The 15,903-nt window shown below is 38.1% G+C and overlaps 2 protein-coding genes and 1 long non-coding RNA gene across 4 annotated transcripts; all 3 read left to right on the top strand.

Moving 5' to 3' along the window:
- Nucleotides 1-1,776: 1,776 nt before the first annotated feature.
- Nucleotides 1,777-2,337, top strand: LOC138897531 (uncharacterized). Its single transcript, XM_070183510.1, has 2 exons — nucleotides 1,777-2,027; nucleotides 2,187-2,337. The coding sequence occupies exons 1-2, from the start codon at nucleotides 1,777-1,779 to the stop codon at nucleotides 2,335-2,337; spliced, it is 402 nt and encodes a 133-aa protein (XP_070039611.1).
- A 2,994-nt stretch (nucleotides 2,338-5,331) lies between these two features.
- Nucleotides 5,332-9,429, top strand: LOC104098432 (uncharacterized). Of its 2 annotated transcripts, XR_011410360.1 has the most exons (3): nucleotides 5,337-5,639; nucleotides 5,872-5,948; nucleotides 9,173-9,429. It is a non-coding gene; the product is annotated as an uncharacterized lncRNA (long non-coding RNA). The 2 variants fall into 2 exon arrangements; XR_011410359.1 differs by lacking the exon at nucleotides 9,173-9,429 and having other exon boundaries at nucleotides 5,332-5,639; nucleotides 5,872-7,703.
- Nucleotides 9,430-12,089: 2,660 nt separating this feature from the next.
- Nucleotides 12,090-12,776, top strand: LOC108945517 (uncharacterized). Its single transcript, XM_018771545.1, has one exon. It carries the CDS (start codon nucleotides 12,090-12,092, stop codon nucleotides 12,774-12,776), a length of 687 nt encoding a protein of 228 aa, XP_018627061.1.
- The last annotated feature ends 3,127 nt before the right edge of the window (nucleotides 12,777-15,903 follow it).

Here is a 15,903-nt window from a genome sequence, read left to right as displayed (position 1 = left end):
ATGAACCGAGTGTTCAGGCCGTATTTTGATTCATTTGTCATTGTCTTCATTGACAACATATTGATCTAGTCGCGTAGTATAGGGGAGCACGAGCAACATTTAAGATTAGTGCTTCAGACCTTGCAGGAACAGAAGCTTTATGCTAAGTTCTCCAATTGTAAGTTCTGGTTGGATTATGTGGCTTTCTTGGGGCATGTTGTATCAGGTGAGGGCATTAAGGTGGATCCCAGGAAGATTGAGGCAGTCCAAGGTTGGCCTCGTCCTACCGTGGCGACCGAGATCAGGAGTTTCTTGGGGTTAGCTGGGTATTATCGTCGGTTCGTGGAGGGTTTCTCATCTATTGTAGTGTCCTTGACTAGATTGACTCAGAACGGTGCTCCGTTCAGATGGTCCGATGATTGCGAGGCGAGCTTTCAAAAGCTCAAGGCGGCTTTGACTACAGCACCAATTTTAGTGTTGCCTTCAGGTTCAAAGATGTATACTGTATATTCTGACACTTCACGCATTGGCCTGGGTTGTGTATTGATGCAGGAGGGGCGAGTCATTGCATATGCTTCACGCCAGGTGAAGCCCCACGGGAAGAATTACCCCATGCATGATTTGGAGTTGGCCGTGATAGTTCATGCTCTCAAAATCTTGAGGCATTATCTTTATGGGGTTTCATGTGAACTTTACACCAATCATCGCAGCTTGCAGCATTTGTTCAAGCAGAGGGATCTTAATTTGAGGCAGCGCATGTGTCTTGAGTTACTAAAGGACTATGATATTACCATCCTTTATCATCTGAGTAAGGAGAACGTGGTCACGGATGACTTGAGCACAAAGGCCGAGAGTATGGGTAGTTTGGCATTCATTTCGAAAGAGGAGAGACCTTTTGATTTGGATATTTAGTCCTTAGCTAACAGACTTATGAGGTTGGATATTTCAGAGCCCAGTCGGATTCTTGCATATGTCGTGGCTCAGTCTTCATTATTTGAGTGGATCAAGGCTCGTCAGTATGATAATCCACACTTGTTGGTTCGCATAAAGACGGTACTACAGGGTGGTGCCAAGGAGGTTACTATCGGTGAGAATGGTGTTCTGCGGCTCCAAGGTCGCCTATGTGTTCCTAAAGTTGATGGCTTGAGGGAGAAGATACTATAAGAGGCGCACAGTTCTCGGTATTCTATTTATCCAGGGGCTACAAAGATGTATCACGACCTGAGGCATCATTATTGGTGGTGGCGAATGAAGAAGGACATAGTTGAGTATGTGGAGAGATATCTAAACTGCCAGCAGGTCAAGTATGAGCACTAGAAGCTAGGTGGCATCCTTCAGCAGATGGTTATACCAGAATGGAAGTGGGAGTGCATCACTATGGACTTCGTTATTGGGTTACCATGGACGTTGAGGAAGTTTGATGCCGTTTGGGTCATTGTTAACAGGTTGACCAAGTCGGCGCATTTTATTCCGGTGGTGACTACTTACTCTTCAGAGAGGTTAGCCCAGATTTACATTTAGGAGATTGTCCGGTTGCATGGTGTGCCTATTTCCATCATATCATATACAGGCCCTCAGTTTACTTCGCATTATTATAGGGCAGTACAGAGTTAGTTTGGTGCCCGAGTAGAGCTCAGCACAGCTTTTCATCCATAAACCGACGGGCAGTCAGAGCGGACAGTTCAAATTCTGGAGGATAAGCTCAGATCATATGTCATTGATTTCGGGGGTCAATGGGATAGATTCTTGCCCTTGGCCGAGTTTGCTTACAACAACAATTATCAGTCCAATATCGAGATGGCTCCATTTGAGGCTTTATATGGTCGGCTATGCCGTTCGCCCATCGAATGCTTTGAGCCCGACGATGCTAAGTTATATGGAATTGATTTGGTGAAGGGTGCCTTGGAAAAGGTAAAGTTGATTCAGGAGAGACTTCGCACAGCACAATTCATACAGAAGAGTTACACAGATCAGAAGCCGCGTATATTATCATTTATGGTGGGTGAGAAGCTTCTCTTGAAAGTTTCACCGATGAAGGGAATCATGAGGTACGGGAAGAAGGGCAAGCTGAGCCCAAGGTTTATTGGCCCATTTAAGGTGTTGAAGCGAGTTGGGGAGGTTGCTTATGAGCTTGATTTGCCTCCCAGTCTATCGGGATTTCATCCGGTCTTCCATGTGTCTATGTTCCGGAGGTATCTTGCCGACAGGTCACACGTGCTAGATTACAACACGGTTCAACTAGATGAGAGTTTGGGTTATGAAGAGGAGCCAGTTGCCATTGTTGATAGGCAGGTTCTCCAGTTGAGGTCCAAGAAGATTGCTACAGTGAAGGTCCTGTGGAGGGGTCAACCAGCCTAGGAAGCGACTTGGGAGGCCGAGGAGGACATGAGGAGCATATATCCGTACCTTTTCAGCACTCCAGGTATGATTCTAGACCCGTTCGAGGATAAAAGTGTGTTTAAGAGGTGGAGAATGTAACAACCTGATAGGTCATTTTGCTTTCTAGATCCCCGTTCCCCTAATTAAGACTCCCCGTATGTGCTTTTACTGTTTTATGACCTGCGGGGATGGTTGGTTTAGGTTTGGAAGAGTTCGGGTTGAAATCGGAACACTTAGTTCCTTAATTGTAGCTTATAATGGTTAAGTTTGACTTGAGTCAGCGTTTTGAGTAAATGAACTCAGAAACGGGATTTGACGGTTCCAATAGGTTTTTATGATGATTTTGGACTTGGGCGTGTATTCGGATTGGGTTTCGGATGACTGGGGAGCGTTTCAGTGCTTAATGTTAAAGGTTGGTGCATTGAATGTTTTCAAGATCTTTAAGTTAGGCTTAGAGTGGGTTTTGGTTTTATTGGGGTCCGTTTGGGATTCCAAGCCAGGGAATAGTTCTGTATAGTGATTTATGACTTGCACACAAAATTTGGCGTCACTCCGAGTTTATTTGATAGGAATCGGACGCGAGGAAGTGTTTTTAGAAGTTTTTGAGTTTCATGTCGAATTTATGCATTTTGGCGTCCGATTCGTAATTTTAGATATTATTTTGGTGTTTCTATCGCACGAGCCGGTCCATATTATGTTGTTGGATTTTTGAGTGTAATTGGATGTGGTCCCGGGGGACCCAGATGCAAAACGGATTGGAATTAGACTTGGAATTGGGCATGGGGGAACTGTTGGTGCTTCAGTTCTAGTGTGTTCGCATCTGCGTGGATTTTGCCCCAGGTGCGACCTCATAGAAGCGGCCGATCAACCGCAGAAGCAGCCTGGAGTAGGCTGGTAAGTGGTCGCAGAAGCGGAGGGTTTACCGCACCTGCGAGCTTGCAGGTACGAGGAAGGTGGTCGCAGGTGCGGGCTAGGCCAAAGAGGCTTGGGGTCGTAGGAGTGGGCGTTTCTCCGCAGGCGCGAGTGCGCAGATGCGGACCCGCTCCGCAGAAGCGGATGTGCAGGTGCGCATGCTTCTCCGTAGAAGCAGAATTGGCCAAGCTTGGTGAGGACCGCGCCTGCGATAGATTTTCCGCAAGTGCGACCCAAGGTCTGTAAAGCGGAAATCGCTGGGCATTGAGGCCTTTTAATCCAAGACTTAGGCCGTTTTTTCTCACATTTCATTTGATCTTAGGCAATTTTGAGAGAATATTTGAGGGTGATTCTCATCAATATCCTAAGGTAAGTAACTCCCACCCATTTTCAAGTTAATTATGCAGATTTTAGGTAGATTAAATATGGAAAAATTATGAAAACTTGTGGGATTTGTGAAGAACCTAGGGTTTTGATAAAAATGGGATTTGACCACGAAATTGGTTATGGAATTAAATAAAAATTATATATTTTAGTTCGTAGGGCTATGGAAAATAATTATCTTCAAAATTTCTGGAATCTAGGCACATGGGCCCGGGGTAAATTTTAAGAATCTTCCAATTTGGGTTGGGTTATCACTCTAGAAGCTAAATTATGAATTTTGAGCATATATTGATTAAATTATATAACATTTGACTAGTTTCAAATTATTCAGTATCGACTTGGGAACGAGGTAAGTCTCTTTTCTAACCTTGTAAGAGAGAACTCATCCCCTTAGATCTTTGTTGTGTATTACTTGTATGGGGAGCTGCGTACGCACGAGGTGACGAGAGTCCGTGCGTAGCTATATTATATGATATGTTCGGGTAGAATTAGATCCACATCATGCTTTTAATTGTACTGTTGTGTTTATCATATGTATTAACCGTGTTGAATAGAGTTGAGACTAGGGATTTAAAGTTACAATTATCGACTTAGCCTTCTTATTTCGGAAAATTGAGGAATACTTAATAACTATAAAATATCCATGTCTTCTCGTCTCGCAAGTACTCCCGCGAGCGAGGTAAACTTCTCTACTCTAATGGGATCAGGCCGTTCGCCTCGGCAATATGATAACACAACTCTTATGGGATCGGGCCGTTCGCCTCGGCAGTATGATGGTAACACTATTCTTATAGGATCGGGCTGTTCGCCTCGGCAGCACTGAGTAACACTATTCTTATGGGATCAGGCCGTTCGCCTCGGCAGTACTGAGTACCACTACTCTTATGGGATCGGGTCGTTCGACTCGGCAACTTCGTGCTTAATAATTGAAACGGGCTCTAGTTTGGGTAATTGATTTAGTGCCTTCACGACCAGTTATGATATGTTAGTGATGTGATACAGACTCCTGTTGTATTTATTGTAGTTGTATTTATTTGTTTCATTGATACCTGTTGTATTCTCACCAAATCTACTTTATGCACTTATATTATTATTATTGACCTCTAGTAAGTGTCAAGTCGACCCATCGTTACTACTTCTTTGAGGTTAGACTAGATACTTACTGGGTACGCATTATTTTTCGTACTCACACTACACTTCTGCTCTGATGTGCAGGTACTGAGACAGGATCCACCAGTGGTCACGCGGGCGCGTAGCCAATTATCCAAGGAGACTTAGTGGTGAGCTGCTTGCCTTGCTACGATCCGCAGTACCAGAGTCTCCTTCCACCTTATTTACTATTCCTGTGTATTACTTTCGTACATTAGTTTTAGTAGTCTTTTATATTCTCTAGATTGCTCATGTACTTGTGACGCCGGATTTTGGGGATTTGTAACATTTATGTACTATTATACCCGTTATTTCTATCATCGCAGAGTATGTACTTATTATGTTGGCATTTTCTTTCAAAAAGACTTGTCACGGTTTCATGAAAGCTAGTTAAACTATTCTCTAAAAAGAAGGAATTTTGTTAAAATGTGTCAAAAAGGAATAAATAATTAGTAGTTTCACTTGTGGACTTGTATAACGGTGGCGTTAGGTGCAGTCCGGACCAATTATGAATTTGGGTCCTGACATTCAAAATTACCCTTCTTCTCCTTTTCCATTTTCTCAACAGCCCTTTGTTAGTTCTACTACTGCTGTTACAACATTTCCTACACCTTCTTCGCCTTGTTATATTAACAATAATAAAAGCACAATTAATTCTTCTGCCTCGAGTAGGCCCAATTATCAGTCCCATCATCACCCCCAAGCTCGGTTTTTGCGATCAAGATTTTATTCAATATTCCCGTGTAAACGGAGCACTAGAGCTCCGCGGATGCGATGGACTAGTACTCTCTATGCGCGTTTTGTTCATGCCGTTGAGCTTTTCGGTGGCCGTGAAAGTAGGTTTCTTCTTCTTCTGTCCTTAAAATTCATTGTTATCTTTTCATAGGGAGCACCTTTCTCCTTAGTGATATTATGCGCCAGGAATATGAATAAGTCGGGTCAGTGAATTTAGATAATGAAGAAATAAACAAAAAAAATTAAACTTCACTCCTAACTGAGAAAATAATACTACTAGATTATATGAAGCTAAACCAATATATATGACTTCACATTTTTTGGGGTATTTAGGAGCAACACCAAAGTCAGTTCTTGAGTTTATGGATGTGAAAGATCTCACCTTAGCGCATGTTAAATCCCATTTACAGGTATTCCACCGCTCTCTTTTTCCTATGTTTTTTTCTTTCTTATGTAGTCTTTTTTGGACGCTCAAAAATTCTTAGAGCTTCGTTTTATACCAGTACATAGATCTGATGGTTCTGGCTATTATGCAACATTCTTTTGTTCATTTGGGAGAACCAACATTAGCCATTCATGTACTAGTAAAAAGTAAAGAAAGAAATGACTCAGTTCAATTACAGGAAAGAGAAGAAAAGGTGTCCTCCATATAATGATTCATCAATCTTTATATCAGGTAGAGTGGAAAACAAGACAGAGTCTGAAGGAATTGAGAAAGTGCCATCTCGATTAGAAGTAGAGTTTAAGTTTTTTTTGAAGGCCGAGACCAGGTTGGGGTGGGGTAAAGTTTAACTTTTAAACTTATACAGTGTAATTTTTTCAAAATATTATATTGTATTAAATAATTAGAAGTATATAAAAGAGAGATTAAACTTGAAATATAAGATGGATATTACCTACTTAAACGAGTTAAAATACATTACTAATAGTGTAAAACTTCATTACACTATTATTGTATACTAGTATAAGTTAATCTTAATACTATTACTACTAAGAGTACTAGTGTTATGAGCCACTTGTAATTTACTGTTATTATTCTCTTTGTAATTTTACTGGAAGAAAGTACTACAAAACACTGTCATATCTCAATGATATCTCCATCTTTATGATTTGTGAACAACACATGAAACTGTTTCAAAACTGTTTATGAACCAATGGTCCTTTGTATCATTAATGTACTATATGCTATTTGCTTATTGCGTGCAAGTGTTCATGCTATGTTACATGCACAGATAATATATACATACATGAATACCACATTACATGGGGCGCATGCAGAAAGCTTGTTCATCCTTTCTCTATAAACAATCTCTACAACTGTATCTATCAAGTTGTACTAGGAAACACCTTTTCTATGGACTTGTCCTTTTCACTTAACATTTATTTGTTTGTTTTTATCTACTTTGTATAAATTATCCCAAGTTTTGTAGAATTTATAGCCGCATATAATACTTGTGTTCATTTTTAAGCTACAAAACCCGATTCTTCTAATAGCACATCAGACATTTTTATGGAAATAGTACTGTTTTGTCTTCTATCTAATTAAAAAAATAACTCTTTACAATTGTTGCCCATGAAACAAAAAACCAACAAAAACTATTGCTTAAAAACAAGTGGGCCAACATCCAAGCAGAGGCGAACAATGGATTTAGAACGTGTTGGAATTGAAATACACAGTGTTGAATTTGGGAGAACAACATACGAGAGGAAAATAGACAAAAGAAGAGAAAGTTCTCTATTGTAACTATGTTCAAACAATTAGGAAAGTACAATCTTATGGTGAATCTGATTCTAGGATGTGTGGAGCAGCTTGGACTATTAGATCAATTTATGATGGATTAAATAAGAGCTGTCCGATTAACTTGTGGGATTCAAAGAGCAAGCCACGTGAACAAATCAAGACCATCATATTGGAACCTGATGGATTCAATCACACTGCATCTAGCTGGGATACAATGGCCAACAAATAAATTTGATATTGTACATAAAATAGTATATGAGCTGTAAAAAGTATATTAGTTGGGTATATACAATTACTTTGAAAGCTAGTGTAGGACCAATCAAATAGGAGACACATGTATTAGATTTTACATTTTTCTTTATAGAAAATACATGTATATTACACACTGTTCATCAATGAGAAAGACACCGAAAATTCCTCAAAATTTCAATCTATTCTTTCCTATCATTTTTCTACATAGTATCAAAGCAGTTCTAAAAGATCTTGCTCACATTAGTCGATTTCTTTTTTCATCTTCTTGTTCTTAATCTACCAGAACCTCAAATTTTCAAATGGGATCAACTTCAGAAGTCTCATCTACAAACACCGCAAACACTAACAATGTCCTTGACCACACACACCCCTATTTTCTTCATGCTTCAGATTTACCAGGCATGAATATGGTGAACTCATGCTTCGATGGAAAAGTATATGGGGGTTGGAGAAGATGCATTTTGACTGTACTCTCAGCAAAGAACAAGGTGAGATTCATTGATGGAACCCACAGTGAACCAACCCATGGTTCTCCTGACTTAAAGTTATGGAACAGATCTAATGATATGGAATGAGCTTGAAGACAGATTTGGACAATCAAATGGAGCTAAGTAGTACCACCTGCAAAAAGAGTTAAATGCTTTAGTACAGGGGTCAAACGACATAACAGGTTACTTCACAAAGATAAAAGGGTTGTGGGATGAGCTTGATGCTCTCAACACAATTGTTCATGTGCCTGCAACTGTGGTCGGGAGGCAAAAATGAATAAGTCACTTCAAGATGAGAGACTTATTCAATTTCTCTTGGGTTTAAATGACACCTATGCTACTACCAAGAGTATCATACTTATGATAACACCTTTGCCAACTGTTAATCATGTGTACTCACTATTGATACAGGATGAAAAGCAAAGGAAAGTCTTTGTAAGTTCACAATTCCTCTAGGATTCTTCCTCTTTCTTAGCTGCAAATCAAAACACTTTGGGTCAGAAAATTGGAAACTATGAACTCAAGGGAAAGAAGAACAATCTGGTATGTTCTCAATGTAAGAAAGCACGTCATTCAGTAGATAAATGCTACAGGATAATAGGACTTTCAACTAACTTCAAGTTTACTAAACCTAAGAGGTTTCAAGGAAATGCAAGGAGTAATGCAGTCTTTTCTACTGCGGGAGAACAGGGACATACTTCTAACTATTTTGATGGTGGACATCCAACTCATCAATTGACTCAAGATCAATATACACAGCTCATCCATCTGCTTCAACGATCCAAGATGAACCAGCCTGGAACCTAAGAACCTGAGGCTGAAGCAAATGCTGTGAACTGTGCTAATAACATCTTGAACAAATCATTTTCCACACTAATTTTTTTCAAACAGAAAACTTGGATATTGGATTCAGGGGCAACATGACACATATGTTATGATTCAAAGGATTTCTTAGATTTGAGTCCTCTTTGTTAATCTTCCTACTTCATATAGAGTAAAGGTAACACACGTTGAAAGTGTAAACATTCACCGAAATTACTTTAAAAAATGTTCTAATAGTTCTTCTTTCATGTTTAATCTAATTCCAGTCCATAAGTTATGCAAATAACTAATTTGTCTTCTAATTTTTTTCTCAACTGGATATTTCTTGTAGGGCCCTTCAATAAAGAGGCCTCTGGAGTTTGGTGACGCTAGATCAGGACTTTATCTTCTAGAATCACCTTTTCAACCTTCCAAGAAGTTTTTTTTACAAATAATGCAATTTCTTTGTCTACTTAGAAGAAAGCTAGTTATTTTTCAATTTGTAGTTATGTTTCTATTCCTGTAAAGAACAGTTCTGATGTAAGGCTATGGCATCTCAAATTGGGCCATATGCCATTTCCAGCAATGAAAAATATTTGTTCAAGTTAATTAAGTCTTTTACATGTTAATTCCACTTGGAATAGTTGTCCATTAGCAAGACAATCAAAGCTACCTTTTCTTTGTGAAATCAAATCTAAAAATGTCCTAGAATTAATACACGTTGATACTTGGAGACCATACAAGATTGCTACACATGATAGATATAAGTATTTCTTAACTATCGTTGATGATTGTAGTAGGGGAACCTAGACTTACCTTCTAAAGACTAAAATTAATGCATTATTTGTCCTAAAATATTTTTTGAGTTTGGAAGAAAGGCAATTCAATGTGAAGGTAACGATTATGAGATCAGATAATGCTCTAGAGTTGGGAAGCAGTAAAGATTCATTTCATTTCTTTGCTGCACAAGGAATAATTCATCAAATCTCTTGTGTTCATATTCCACAACAAAATGAGGTTGTGGAGAGAAAACATAGGCATCTCTTGGAAGTTAGCAAGGCTATATTGCATCAATCTAGGGTACCCATAAGATATTGGGGAGAATGTCTTCTCACATCTACTTTCTTGATTAATAGATATCCATCAAGAATTTTAAGGAATAAAACACATTATGAGTTCTTATTTGCTCATCCACCCTCTTATTCTTTCCTATGAAGTTTTGGTTATTTATATTGTGCTAACACAAGTACAAATAACAGAGGAAAGTTTGAGCCTAGAGCAAGTGCTTGTGTATTTATGGGTTATCCTTATGGAAAGAAAGGATACAAGTTGCTAGACTTACAAAGAAAGAAAATGTTTGTTTCAATGGATGTAAAATTTCATGAAAATATCTATTCTTTCTCTACTTATTCTTCTGATCCTAATCAGTTTTCTTCAACTCCTATTTTTAGTCCAAGTGATTCACAAGATATGACTGAACCCCCTAAATTCGACAAAGTTAGTGATTCACAACCAAGTTTGTCACCTTAAAGACAGTCTAGTCCTATTTCCAGGCCAAGAAATTCACCAAACAACTCATCAGACTTACTTGATTCTCCTGTTTTCTTTGATGACTCATTACCTTCACCTGCATCTCCTTTTTTTCCCGATCCTGTCACAACAACAAATTTAAGAAGATCATAAAGGCCTCACTACAAGCCAGCGTATTTGAAAGATTATGTCTGCAAAGTTGTTTTGCTCACTGATCTAACGGATTCTTGTTTTACTAAATCAGTCAACACCTCTAAATATTCGTTTGCAAATCTATCCACTACAAACCAACAAGTCTTGAATTTAATTTCTACTATGACTGAGCCTAACTCTTTTTCACAAGTCATTTTACACCCAGGATGGCAGCAGGCTATGGAATCAAAATTCCAAGATTTGAAAGACAATTAAAATTGGGATGTAGTTCAATTTCCACCAAGAAGAAAGGCTCTTCCTTGTAAGTAGGTGTACAAGGTTAAGCATAATTCAGAGGTAGCATAGAGAGATTGAAGGCAAGGTTAGTTATTAGAGAGGATATTCAAAGAGAGGAAATTGATTTTAGTGAAACCTCCTCCCCTGTAGTCAAAATGACTACAATCAGGTGTATACTTACAGTGGCAGTTAAGAAAGGATGGCAAATTTTACAACTAGTTTTGAATAATGCCTTTTTGCGTGGTGAACTACAGAAAGAGGTTTACATAAAATTTCCTGACGGAATGCCTTCACCTAGTCCAAACCATGTTTGGAGACTCAAAACATCTCTATATGGGCTTTGACAGGCATCACGATAATGGTATGCAAGGTTACCGGCAGCCTTAAACTTTAAGGGTTTTAGTTCTTTTATGAATGATTATTCCCTTTTCTTTACGAAGTTAGGAGACCTAATTTCTATTGTGGTAGTATATATAAATGACATTGTTCTAACAAGAAACAATCCAGAAGAGTTATCTCAGTTAAAGCTTGTTAGATTCAAAGTTTAAGATCAAAGACCTAGCCATTCCTAGGCTTAAAAAACTTATCAACATCAACAAAGTCAATTTGGTTGTCATTATGGAACCTTTTGTAAAACATGAACTAGATCAAGAGGTATATGAAATTCCTTGGGTTTTAACACTGTGTCTCCAATACCAATGGTCAAATATGGCTCATGTGGTCTAGGAACAATCAGACCAGTATGACTGAGAATGATTATCAATAAATTACTATCGGAATGCATAATGGGGCTGCTAATTGTAATATTTTTCTAACTACTTTATATGCTAAATGCACTGCAGAAGAAATGAAAGACTTATGGAGTAGCTTAGAAAATATTCATTTGCAAGTTAACTGGCCATGGTGCATTGGAGGTGATTTCAATGTCATATCTGATCCAGATGAGAAAAAAGGAGGCCGACCTTATAGAATGTACAAAAGCCTTGACTTTTGCAACTATATGGATAGATGTGAGGTTATGGATCTGGGGTATATTGGTCACAAGTTCACTTGGTGTAATAATTGAGAACCTCGAAGAAGAATTTGGAAAAGATTGGACAGGATCTTAGTTAATTATCAGTGGTGCTAACTATTCCAGAACAATATGGTTAGGCATCTGGCAAGTACTGGCTCGGATCATAGGCCTATTCTGCTCAAATATCACAATAATACTCATAGTGGGATTAAGTACTTTCAATTTCTGGACAGAACATCCAGCTTTTAAGAAGTTGATCGAGGAGGTGTGAAAAACTCAAGGTCATGGGAATTCTATGTGGAGACTGCAACAAAAGCTCAAAATTCCTAGTAGAAGATTAACTCAATGGTCCAAAGAGGAGATTGGCAATGTATTTGATCAGGTTATAGACTGGGAAACAAATATGCAACACCATGAGAAGCAGGATCTTAACAACAACACTGATATCTATAGAGAGGCACTAAATAAAGGCCATGTTGAATATGTCAAATGGATGGGAATGCAAGATGCTTTGTTGAAGCAGAAATCCAAAGATAAATGGTTTGAAAATAGAGATTCTAATGCTAGTTATTTTCACAGTCTTATAAGAGATAGAAGAAGGAAGCTCCAACTTCATAGAATCATGAATCACAGAAATAGATGGGTTGAAGATGATGAAAATATTGGCAAGGCTACAATTCATCATTTCCAGAATTTGTTTAACTTCAGCCATCAATTCCGAGATCAAGACATTCTCAATTGTATCCCTCAATGTATTACAGAAAAGGATAATATTTATCTCACTACTATCCCAGACATGAAAGAAATTACCGAGGTTGTTTTCAATATGAGTGCTTCTAACTCTACTGGGCCTGATGGTTATAACATCACTTTCTTTCATAAATGTTGGGATATTATCAAGGATGATATTAAAGAATTTGTGCAAGACTTCTTCAGTGGGAAAAGCTTAAGCCTAAAGTGGAATCTTCAACCAATTTGTTAGAGCTTAGGCCTATTAGTTTGAGCAACTTAACGAGCAAGATTATTTCCAAGATTATTTCTAGAAGGCTTAACCCCATGCTTGACAAACTCATATCTGATAATCAAAGTGGCTTTGTCAAAGTGAGATTGATCACATAAAATATTTTACTTGCTCAAGAAATCATCCAGAATATCAATCAAAGTAACAGAGGAGGCAATGTGATTATTAAGCTAGACATGGCTAAAGCTTATGACAGAATTACTTGGAGCTTCCTCATGTCTGTGATGAGGAAATTCGGCTTTTCCGAACAGTGGATAGATCTTATTTAGGGTCTAGTTAAAGGTGCCAGAAGTTGGGTACTCTATCATTATCAAAGGTGCCAGAAAAGGTTTTTTCACTTCTTCACAAGGCCTTAAGCAAGGTGATCCTTTATCGCCATCCTTGTTCTTTATTAGAGCCGAAGTTCCTTCCAAACCCTTAACAACCTTATTCACCATGAAAAGTTCACCTTTTTTACCATGGATCACAAAGGCCATATTATTAACCATTTAGCTTATGCCGATGATATTGTTATCTTTTGTGGAGGTAGCAGTGGCTCGATCAAACTCATCAAAAAGAATATTATGAGTTATGAGAAAGCTTCTGATCAAAAAATCAATAACAACAAAAGTTTTTTCATCACCTCTCCAAACACTTCTGCTTACAGAATCAACAAAATCAACCTCAGCCTCAGGGGTACCTGCTGAAAGGTACAATGATTACAAGAAGTTGAAATATCCAAGCCTAGAAAACCTACCTACCCTTTCCATTACCAAGAAAATTGCTAACAGGGACTTAGAGCTACAACCCAGGATTGTTTACAAGAGTGAAATGAAGCCTGTCCAAAAGCTGCTCTTTGAATTTGTCAATAAGGTTGTTCTGCCCAGGCAGGAGAGGAGGCACATTGCAACTTTTATTGACCTAGTCCTTATGGAATACCTGAATTGTGGGAGGCAGATCAACTGGCTGGGGTTTATAATCCAACTCCTTGATAGGGTACTCTCCGGTACTAAAACTCATACCATACCCTATGAGTTCATTCTCACTGCTATGCTTTCTCACTTCAAGGTTACCCTCAAGAAATGGGATGTTAGCACAAGTAAATATCACTTTGGAGCCAACACCTTTATTGCATGTGACTATGAAGTCCATGCTTCTCACAAAGAACCTGGTTCATCCAAGATGGTGCCTGTGAACAGCAAAGTGAGAGCCTTAGATAAGGAGAGTGGGGTAAGGATGCTGAGATTGAGAGTCTGAAGAAGAGGCTGGCTGAAGTAGAAACTGACTGGGATCCTCTCAGGTCTGAGCTTGCAAAGGAGAAAGAGAAGAATGAAGGTATTCTTCATGACATGTTGAAGCTGCTTCAGGCCAGAAACCAAGAACCTGGTCCTTCCCAGCCCTAAACCCTTCCTAGCTTAGTGTATAATGAGTGACTCGAGTGGGATATTTTTTGTTGTCTTTTTGCTCATGGTGCAGTACTTTTATTTTCTTATATGCTTTGTGGATGACTCTTATCAATGATAATCACTGCTTTTGCTCTAATTATTTGTTGATTTTCTTTGGTGTCTAATATCCTCAGATTAATAAGTGTTACTTGAATCCATGATTGCATTTGAAGTAGTCTCAGTGGCCATGAGTAAGATCTGCTAAAATATGGTTATATAACTTAATTATGCAACTTTTTGATGATGCCAAAAGGGGGAAGATAGGTTGTGTTTTTTCTTTGGACTGTGATGTTTATAACCTAATCAACCTGGTCCTTGATGATTTGTGACTTTAAAATGGAAAATTTCCAAAATTGTGTTAATGTTGAACTAAGTTGAAACGGGTTTCATGCTTATGAAAAGCGCATAGTTTGTAATCATCAGAAAGGGGGAATTTGTTGGCCTGAGTAAGTTTGTTTTAATGATTGACAAAGAAACACATACATGAACTAGGTCCATACACAGTATACACATGGCACAAGCAGATTCAAGCACAAAGCATACACGTGAAGGGGATAAGCACTAGTGGTTATATCTAATATCTCCTGAACAAAAAAGTTGCATAATTGATAAAGAACAAGATTCCTTACTTGAAGAGAACTATATCCTAGATAAGGGAGGAGTTAAAAGTTTAAGATAACTAGAACTCTTCCACCATGGAAGAGTATAGTATTAGAAATATAGTTATTTATTATTCTACTAACTCTATAAATATCAGTTTGTTCTCTTTTACAGGTTACGCACAAACACTAAAGCAAGAATTGAGAGCAAAATAACAAGCCATTTTATAAGAAATTCCTGTGTGTTTCAAGTGTGCGAACCTGAAACTACATGAACCCGATAGAAGAACCAGTTCCAAGTGTCTGTCTTTTATTCTAGTTCAATTGTAGTAGGGCTTTTGAGTTGTACTTTTTAACTTTCTCTAGAAGTATTTGTACTAGGTACTTTGAGTGTATAAGTTAGAGTTAACTTGAAGTTGTCGCAACAGCCTGAGGTGGTTTCCACAAAGGGTTAGAGGTAATCCTAGGTTTACAAGAGTTTTGTAAACGTTATTTTTGGCTCAGTGATTAAGTTGACTGTTGGAAAAAATCCTACTGGAAAGTAGGTCGTGGTTTTTTACCTTTTGAGCCAGGTGTTTTCCATGAAAAATTCTTTGCTCTTTACTTTCTACATTTATTATTCGACAATTATAGTGTAAGGAATACGTAGAAGAACCAAGTCCTTCTATTATCTGTGCACGCAAAAAATTGGACACCATACAAATCACCTTCCCCTTGTATGGTATTGAAGTATAAAATATCAATAAGACTACGAGAAAGAGGACCCAGAACTAGGATACATAGCGTCAAAGCTAAACCCTAGCTTGTAAGAAAGTGATGGCCCCGTATTCAGAAAAAAATTGTTGCAAAAAGCAAAGGGCGGCCCATTTGTTTTATTGAGATTGGATTTAAGTTATATATACTGAATTAGTGTAAAAACAAATTATACTACTATGCCTTATATCTTAAATGACTATTTCTATTCATTATGAGTAAGTATTTTTTAAGTAATCTAATACTAGGAATATAATTGTTTTTACTATGTTAATGTGTAGAATTAAATTCTTTTGGAAAATTTCGTTGAAG

This window comes from Nicotiana tomentosiformis, chromosome 8 (assembly GCF_000390325.3).
Source record: "Nicotiana tomentosiformis chromosome 8, ASM39032v3, whole genome shotgun sequence".
NCBI classification, from domain to species: Eukaryota; Viridiplantae; Streptophyta; class Magnoliopsida; order Solanales; family Solanaceae; genus Nicotiana; species Nicotiana tomentosiformis.
This window is presented reverse-complemented; position numbering and strand designations above follow the sequence as displayed.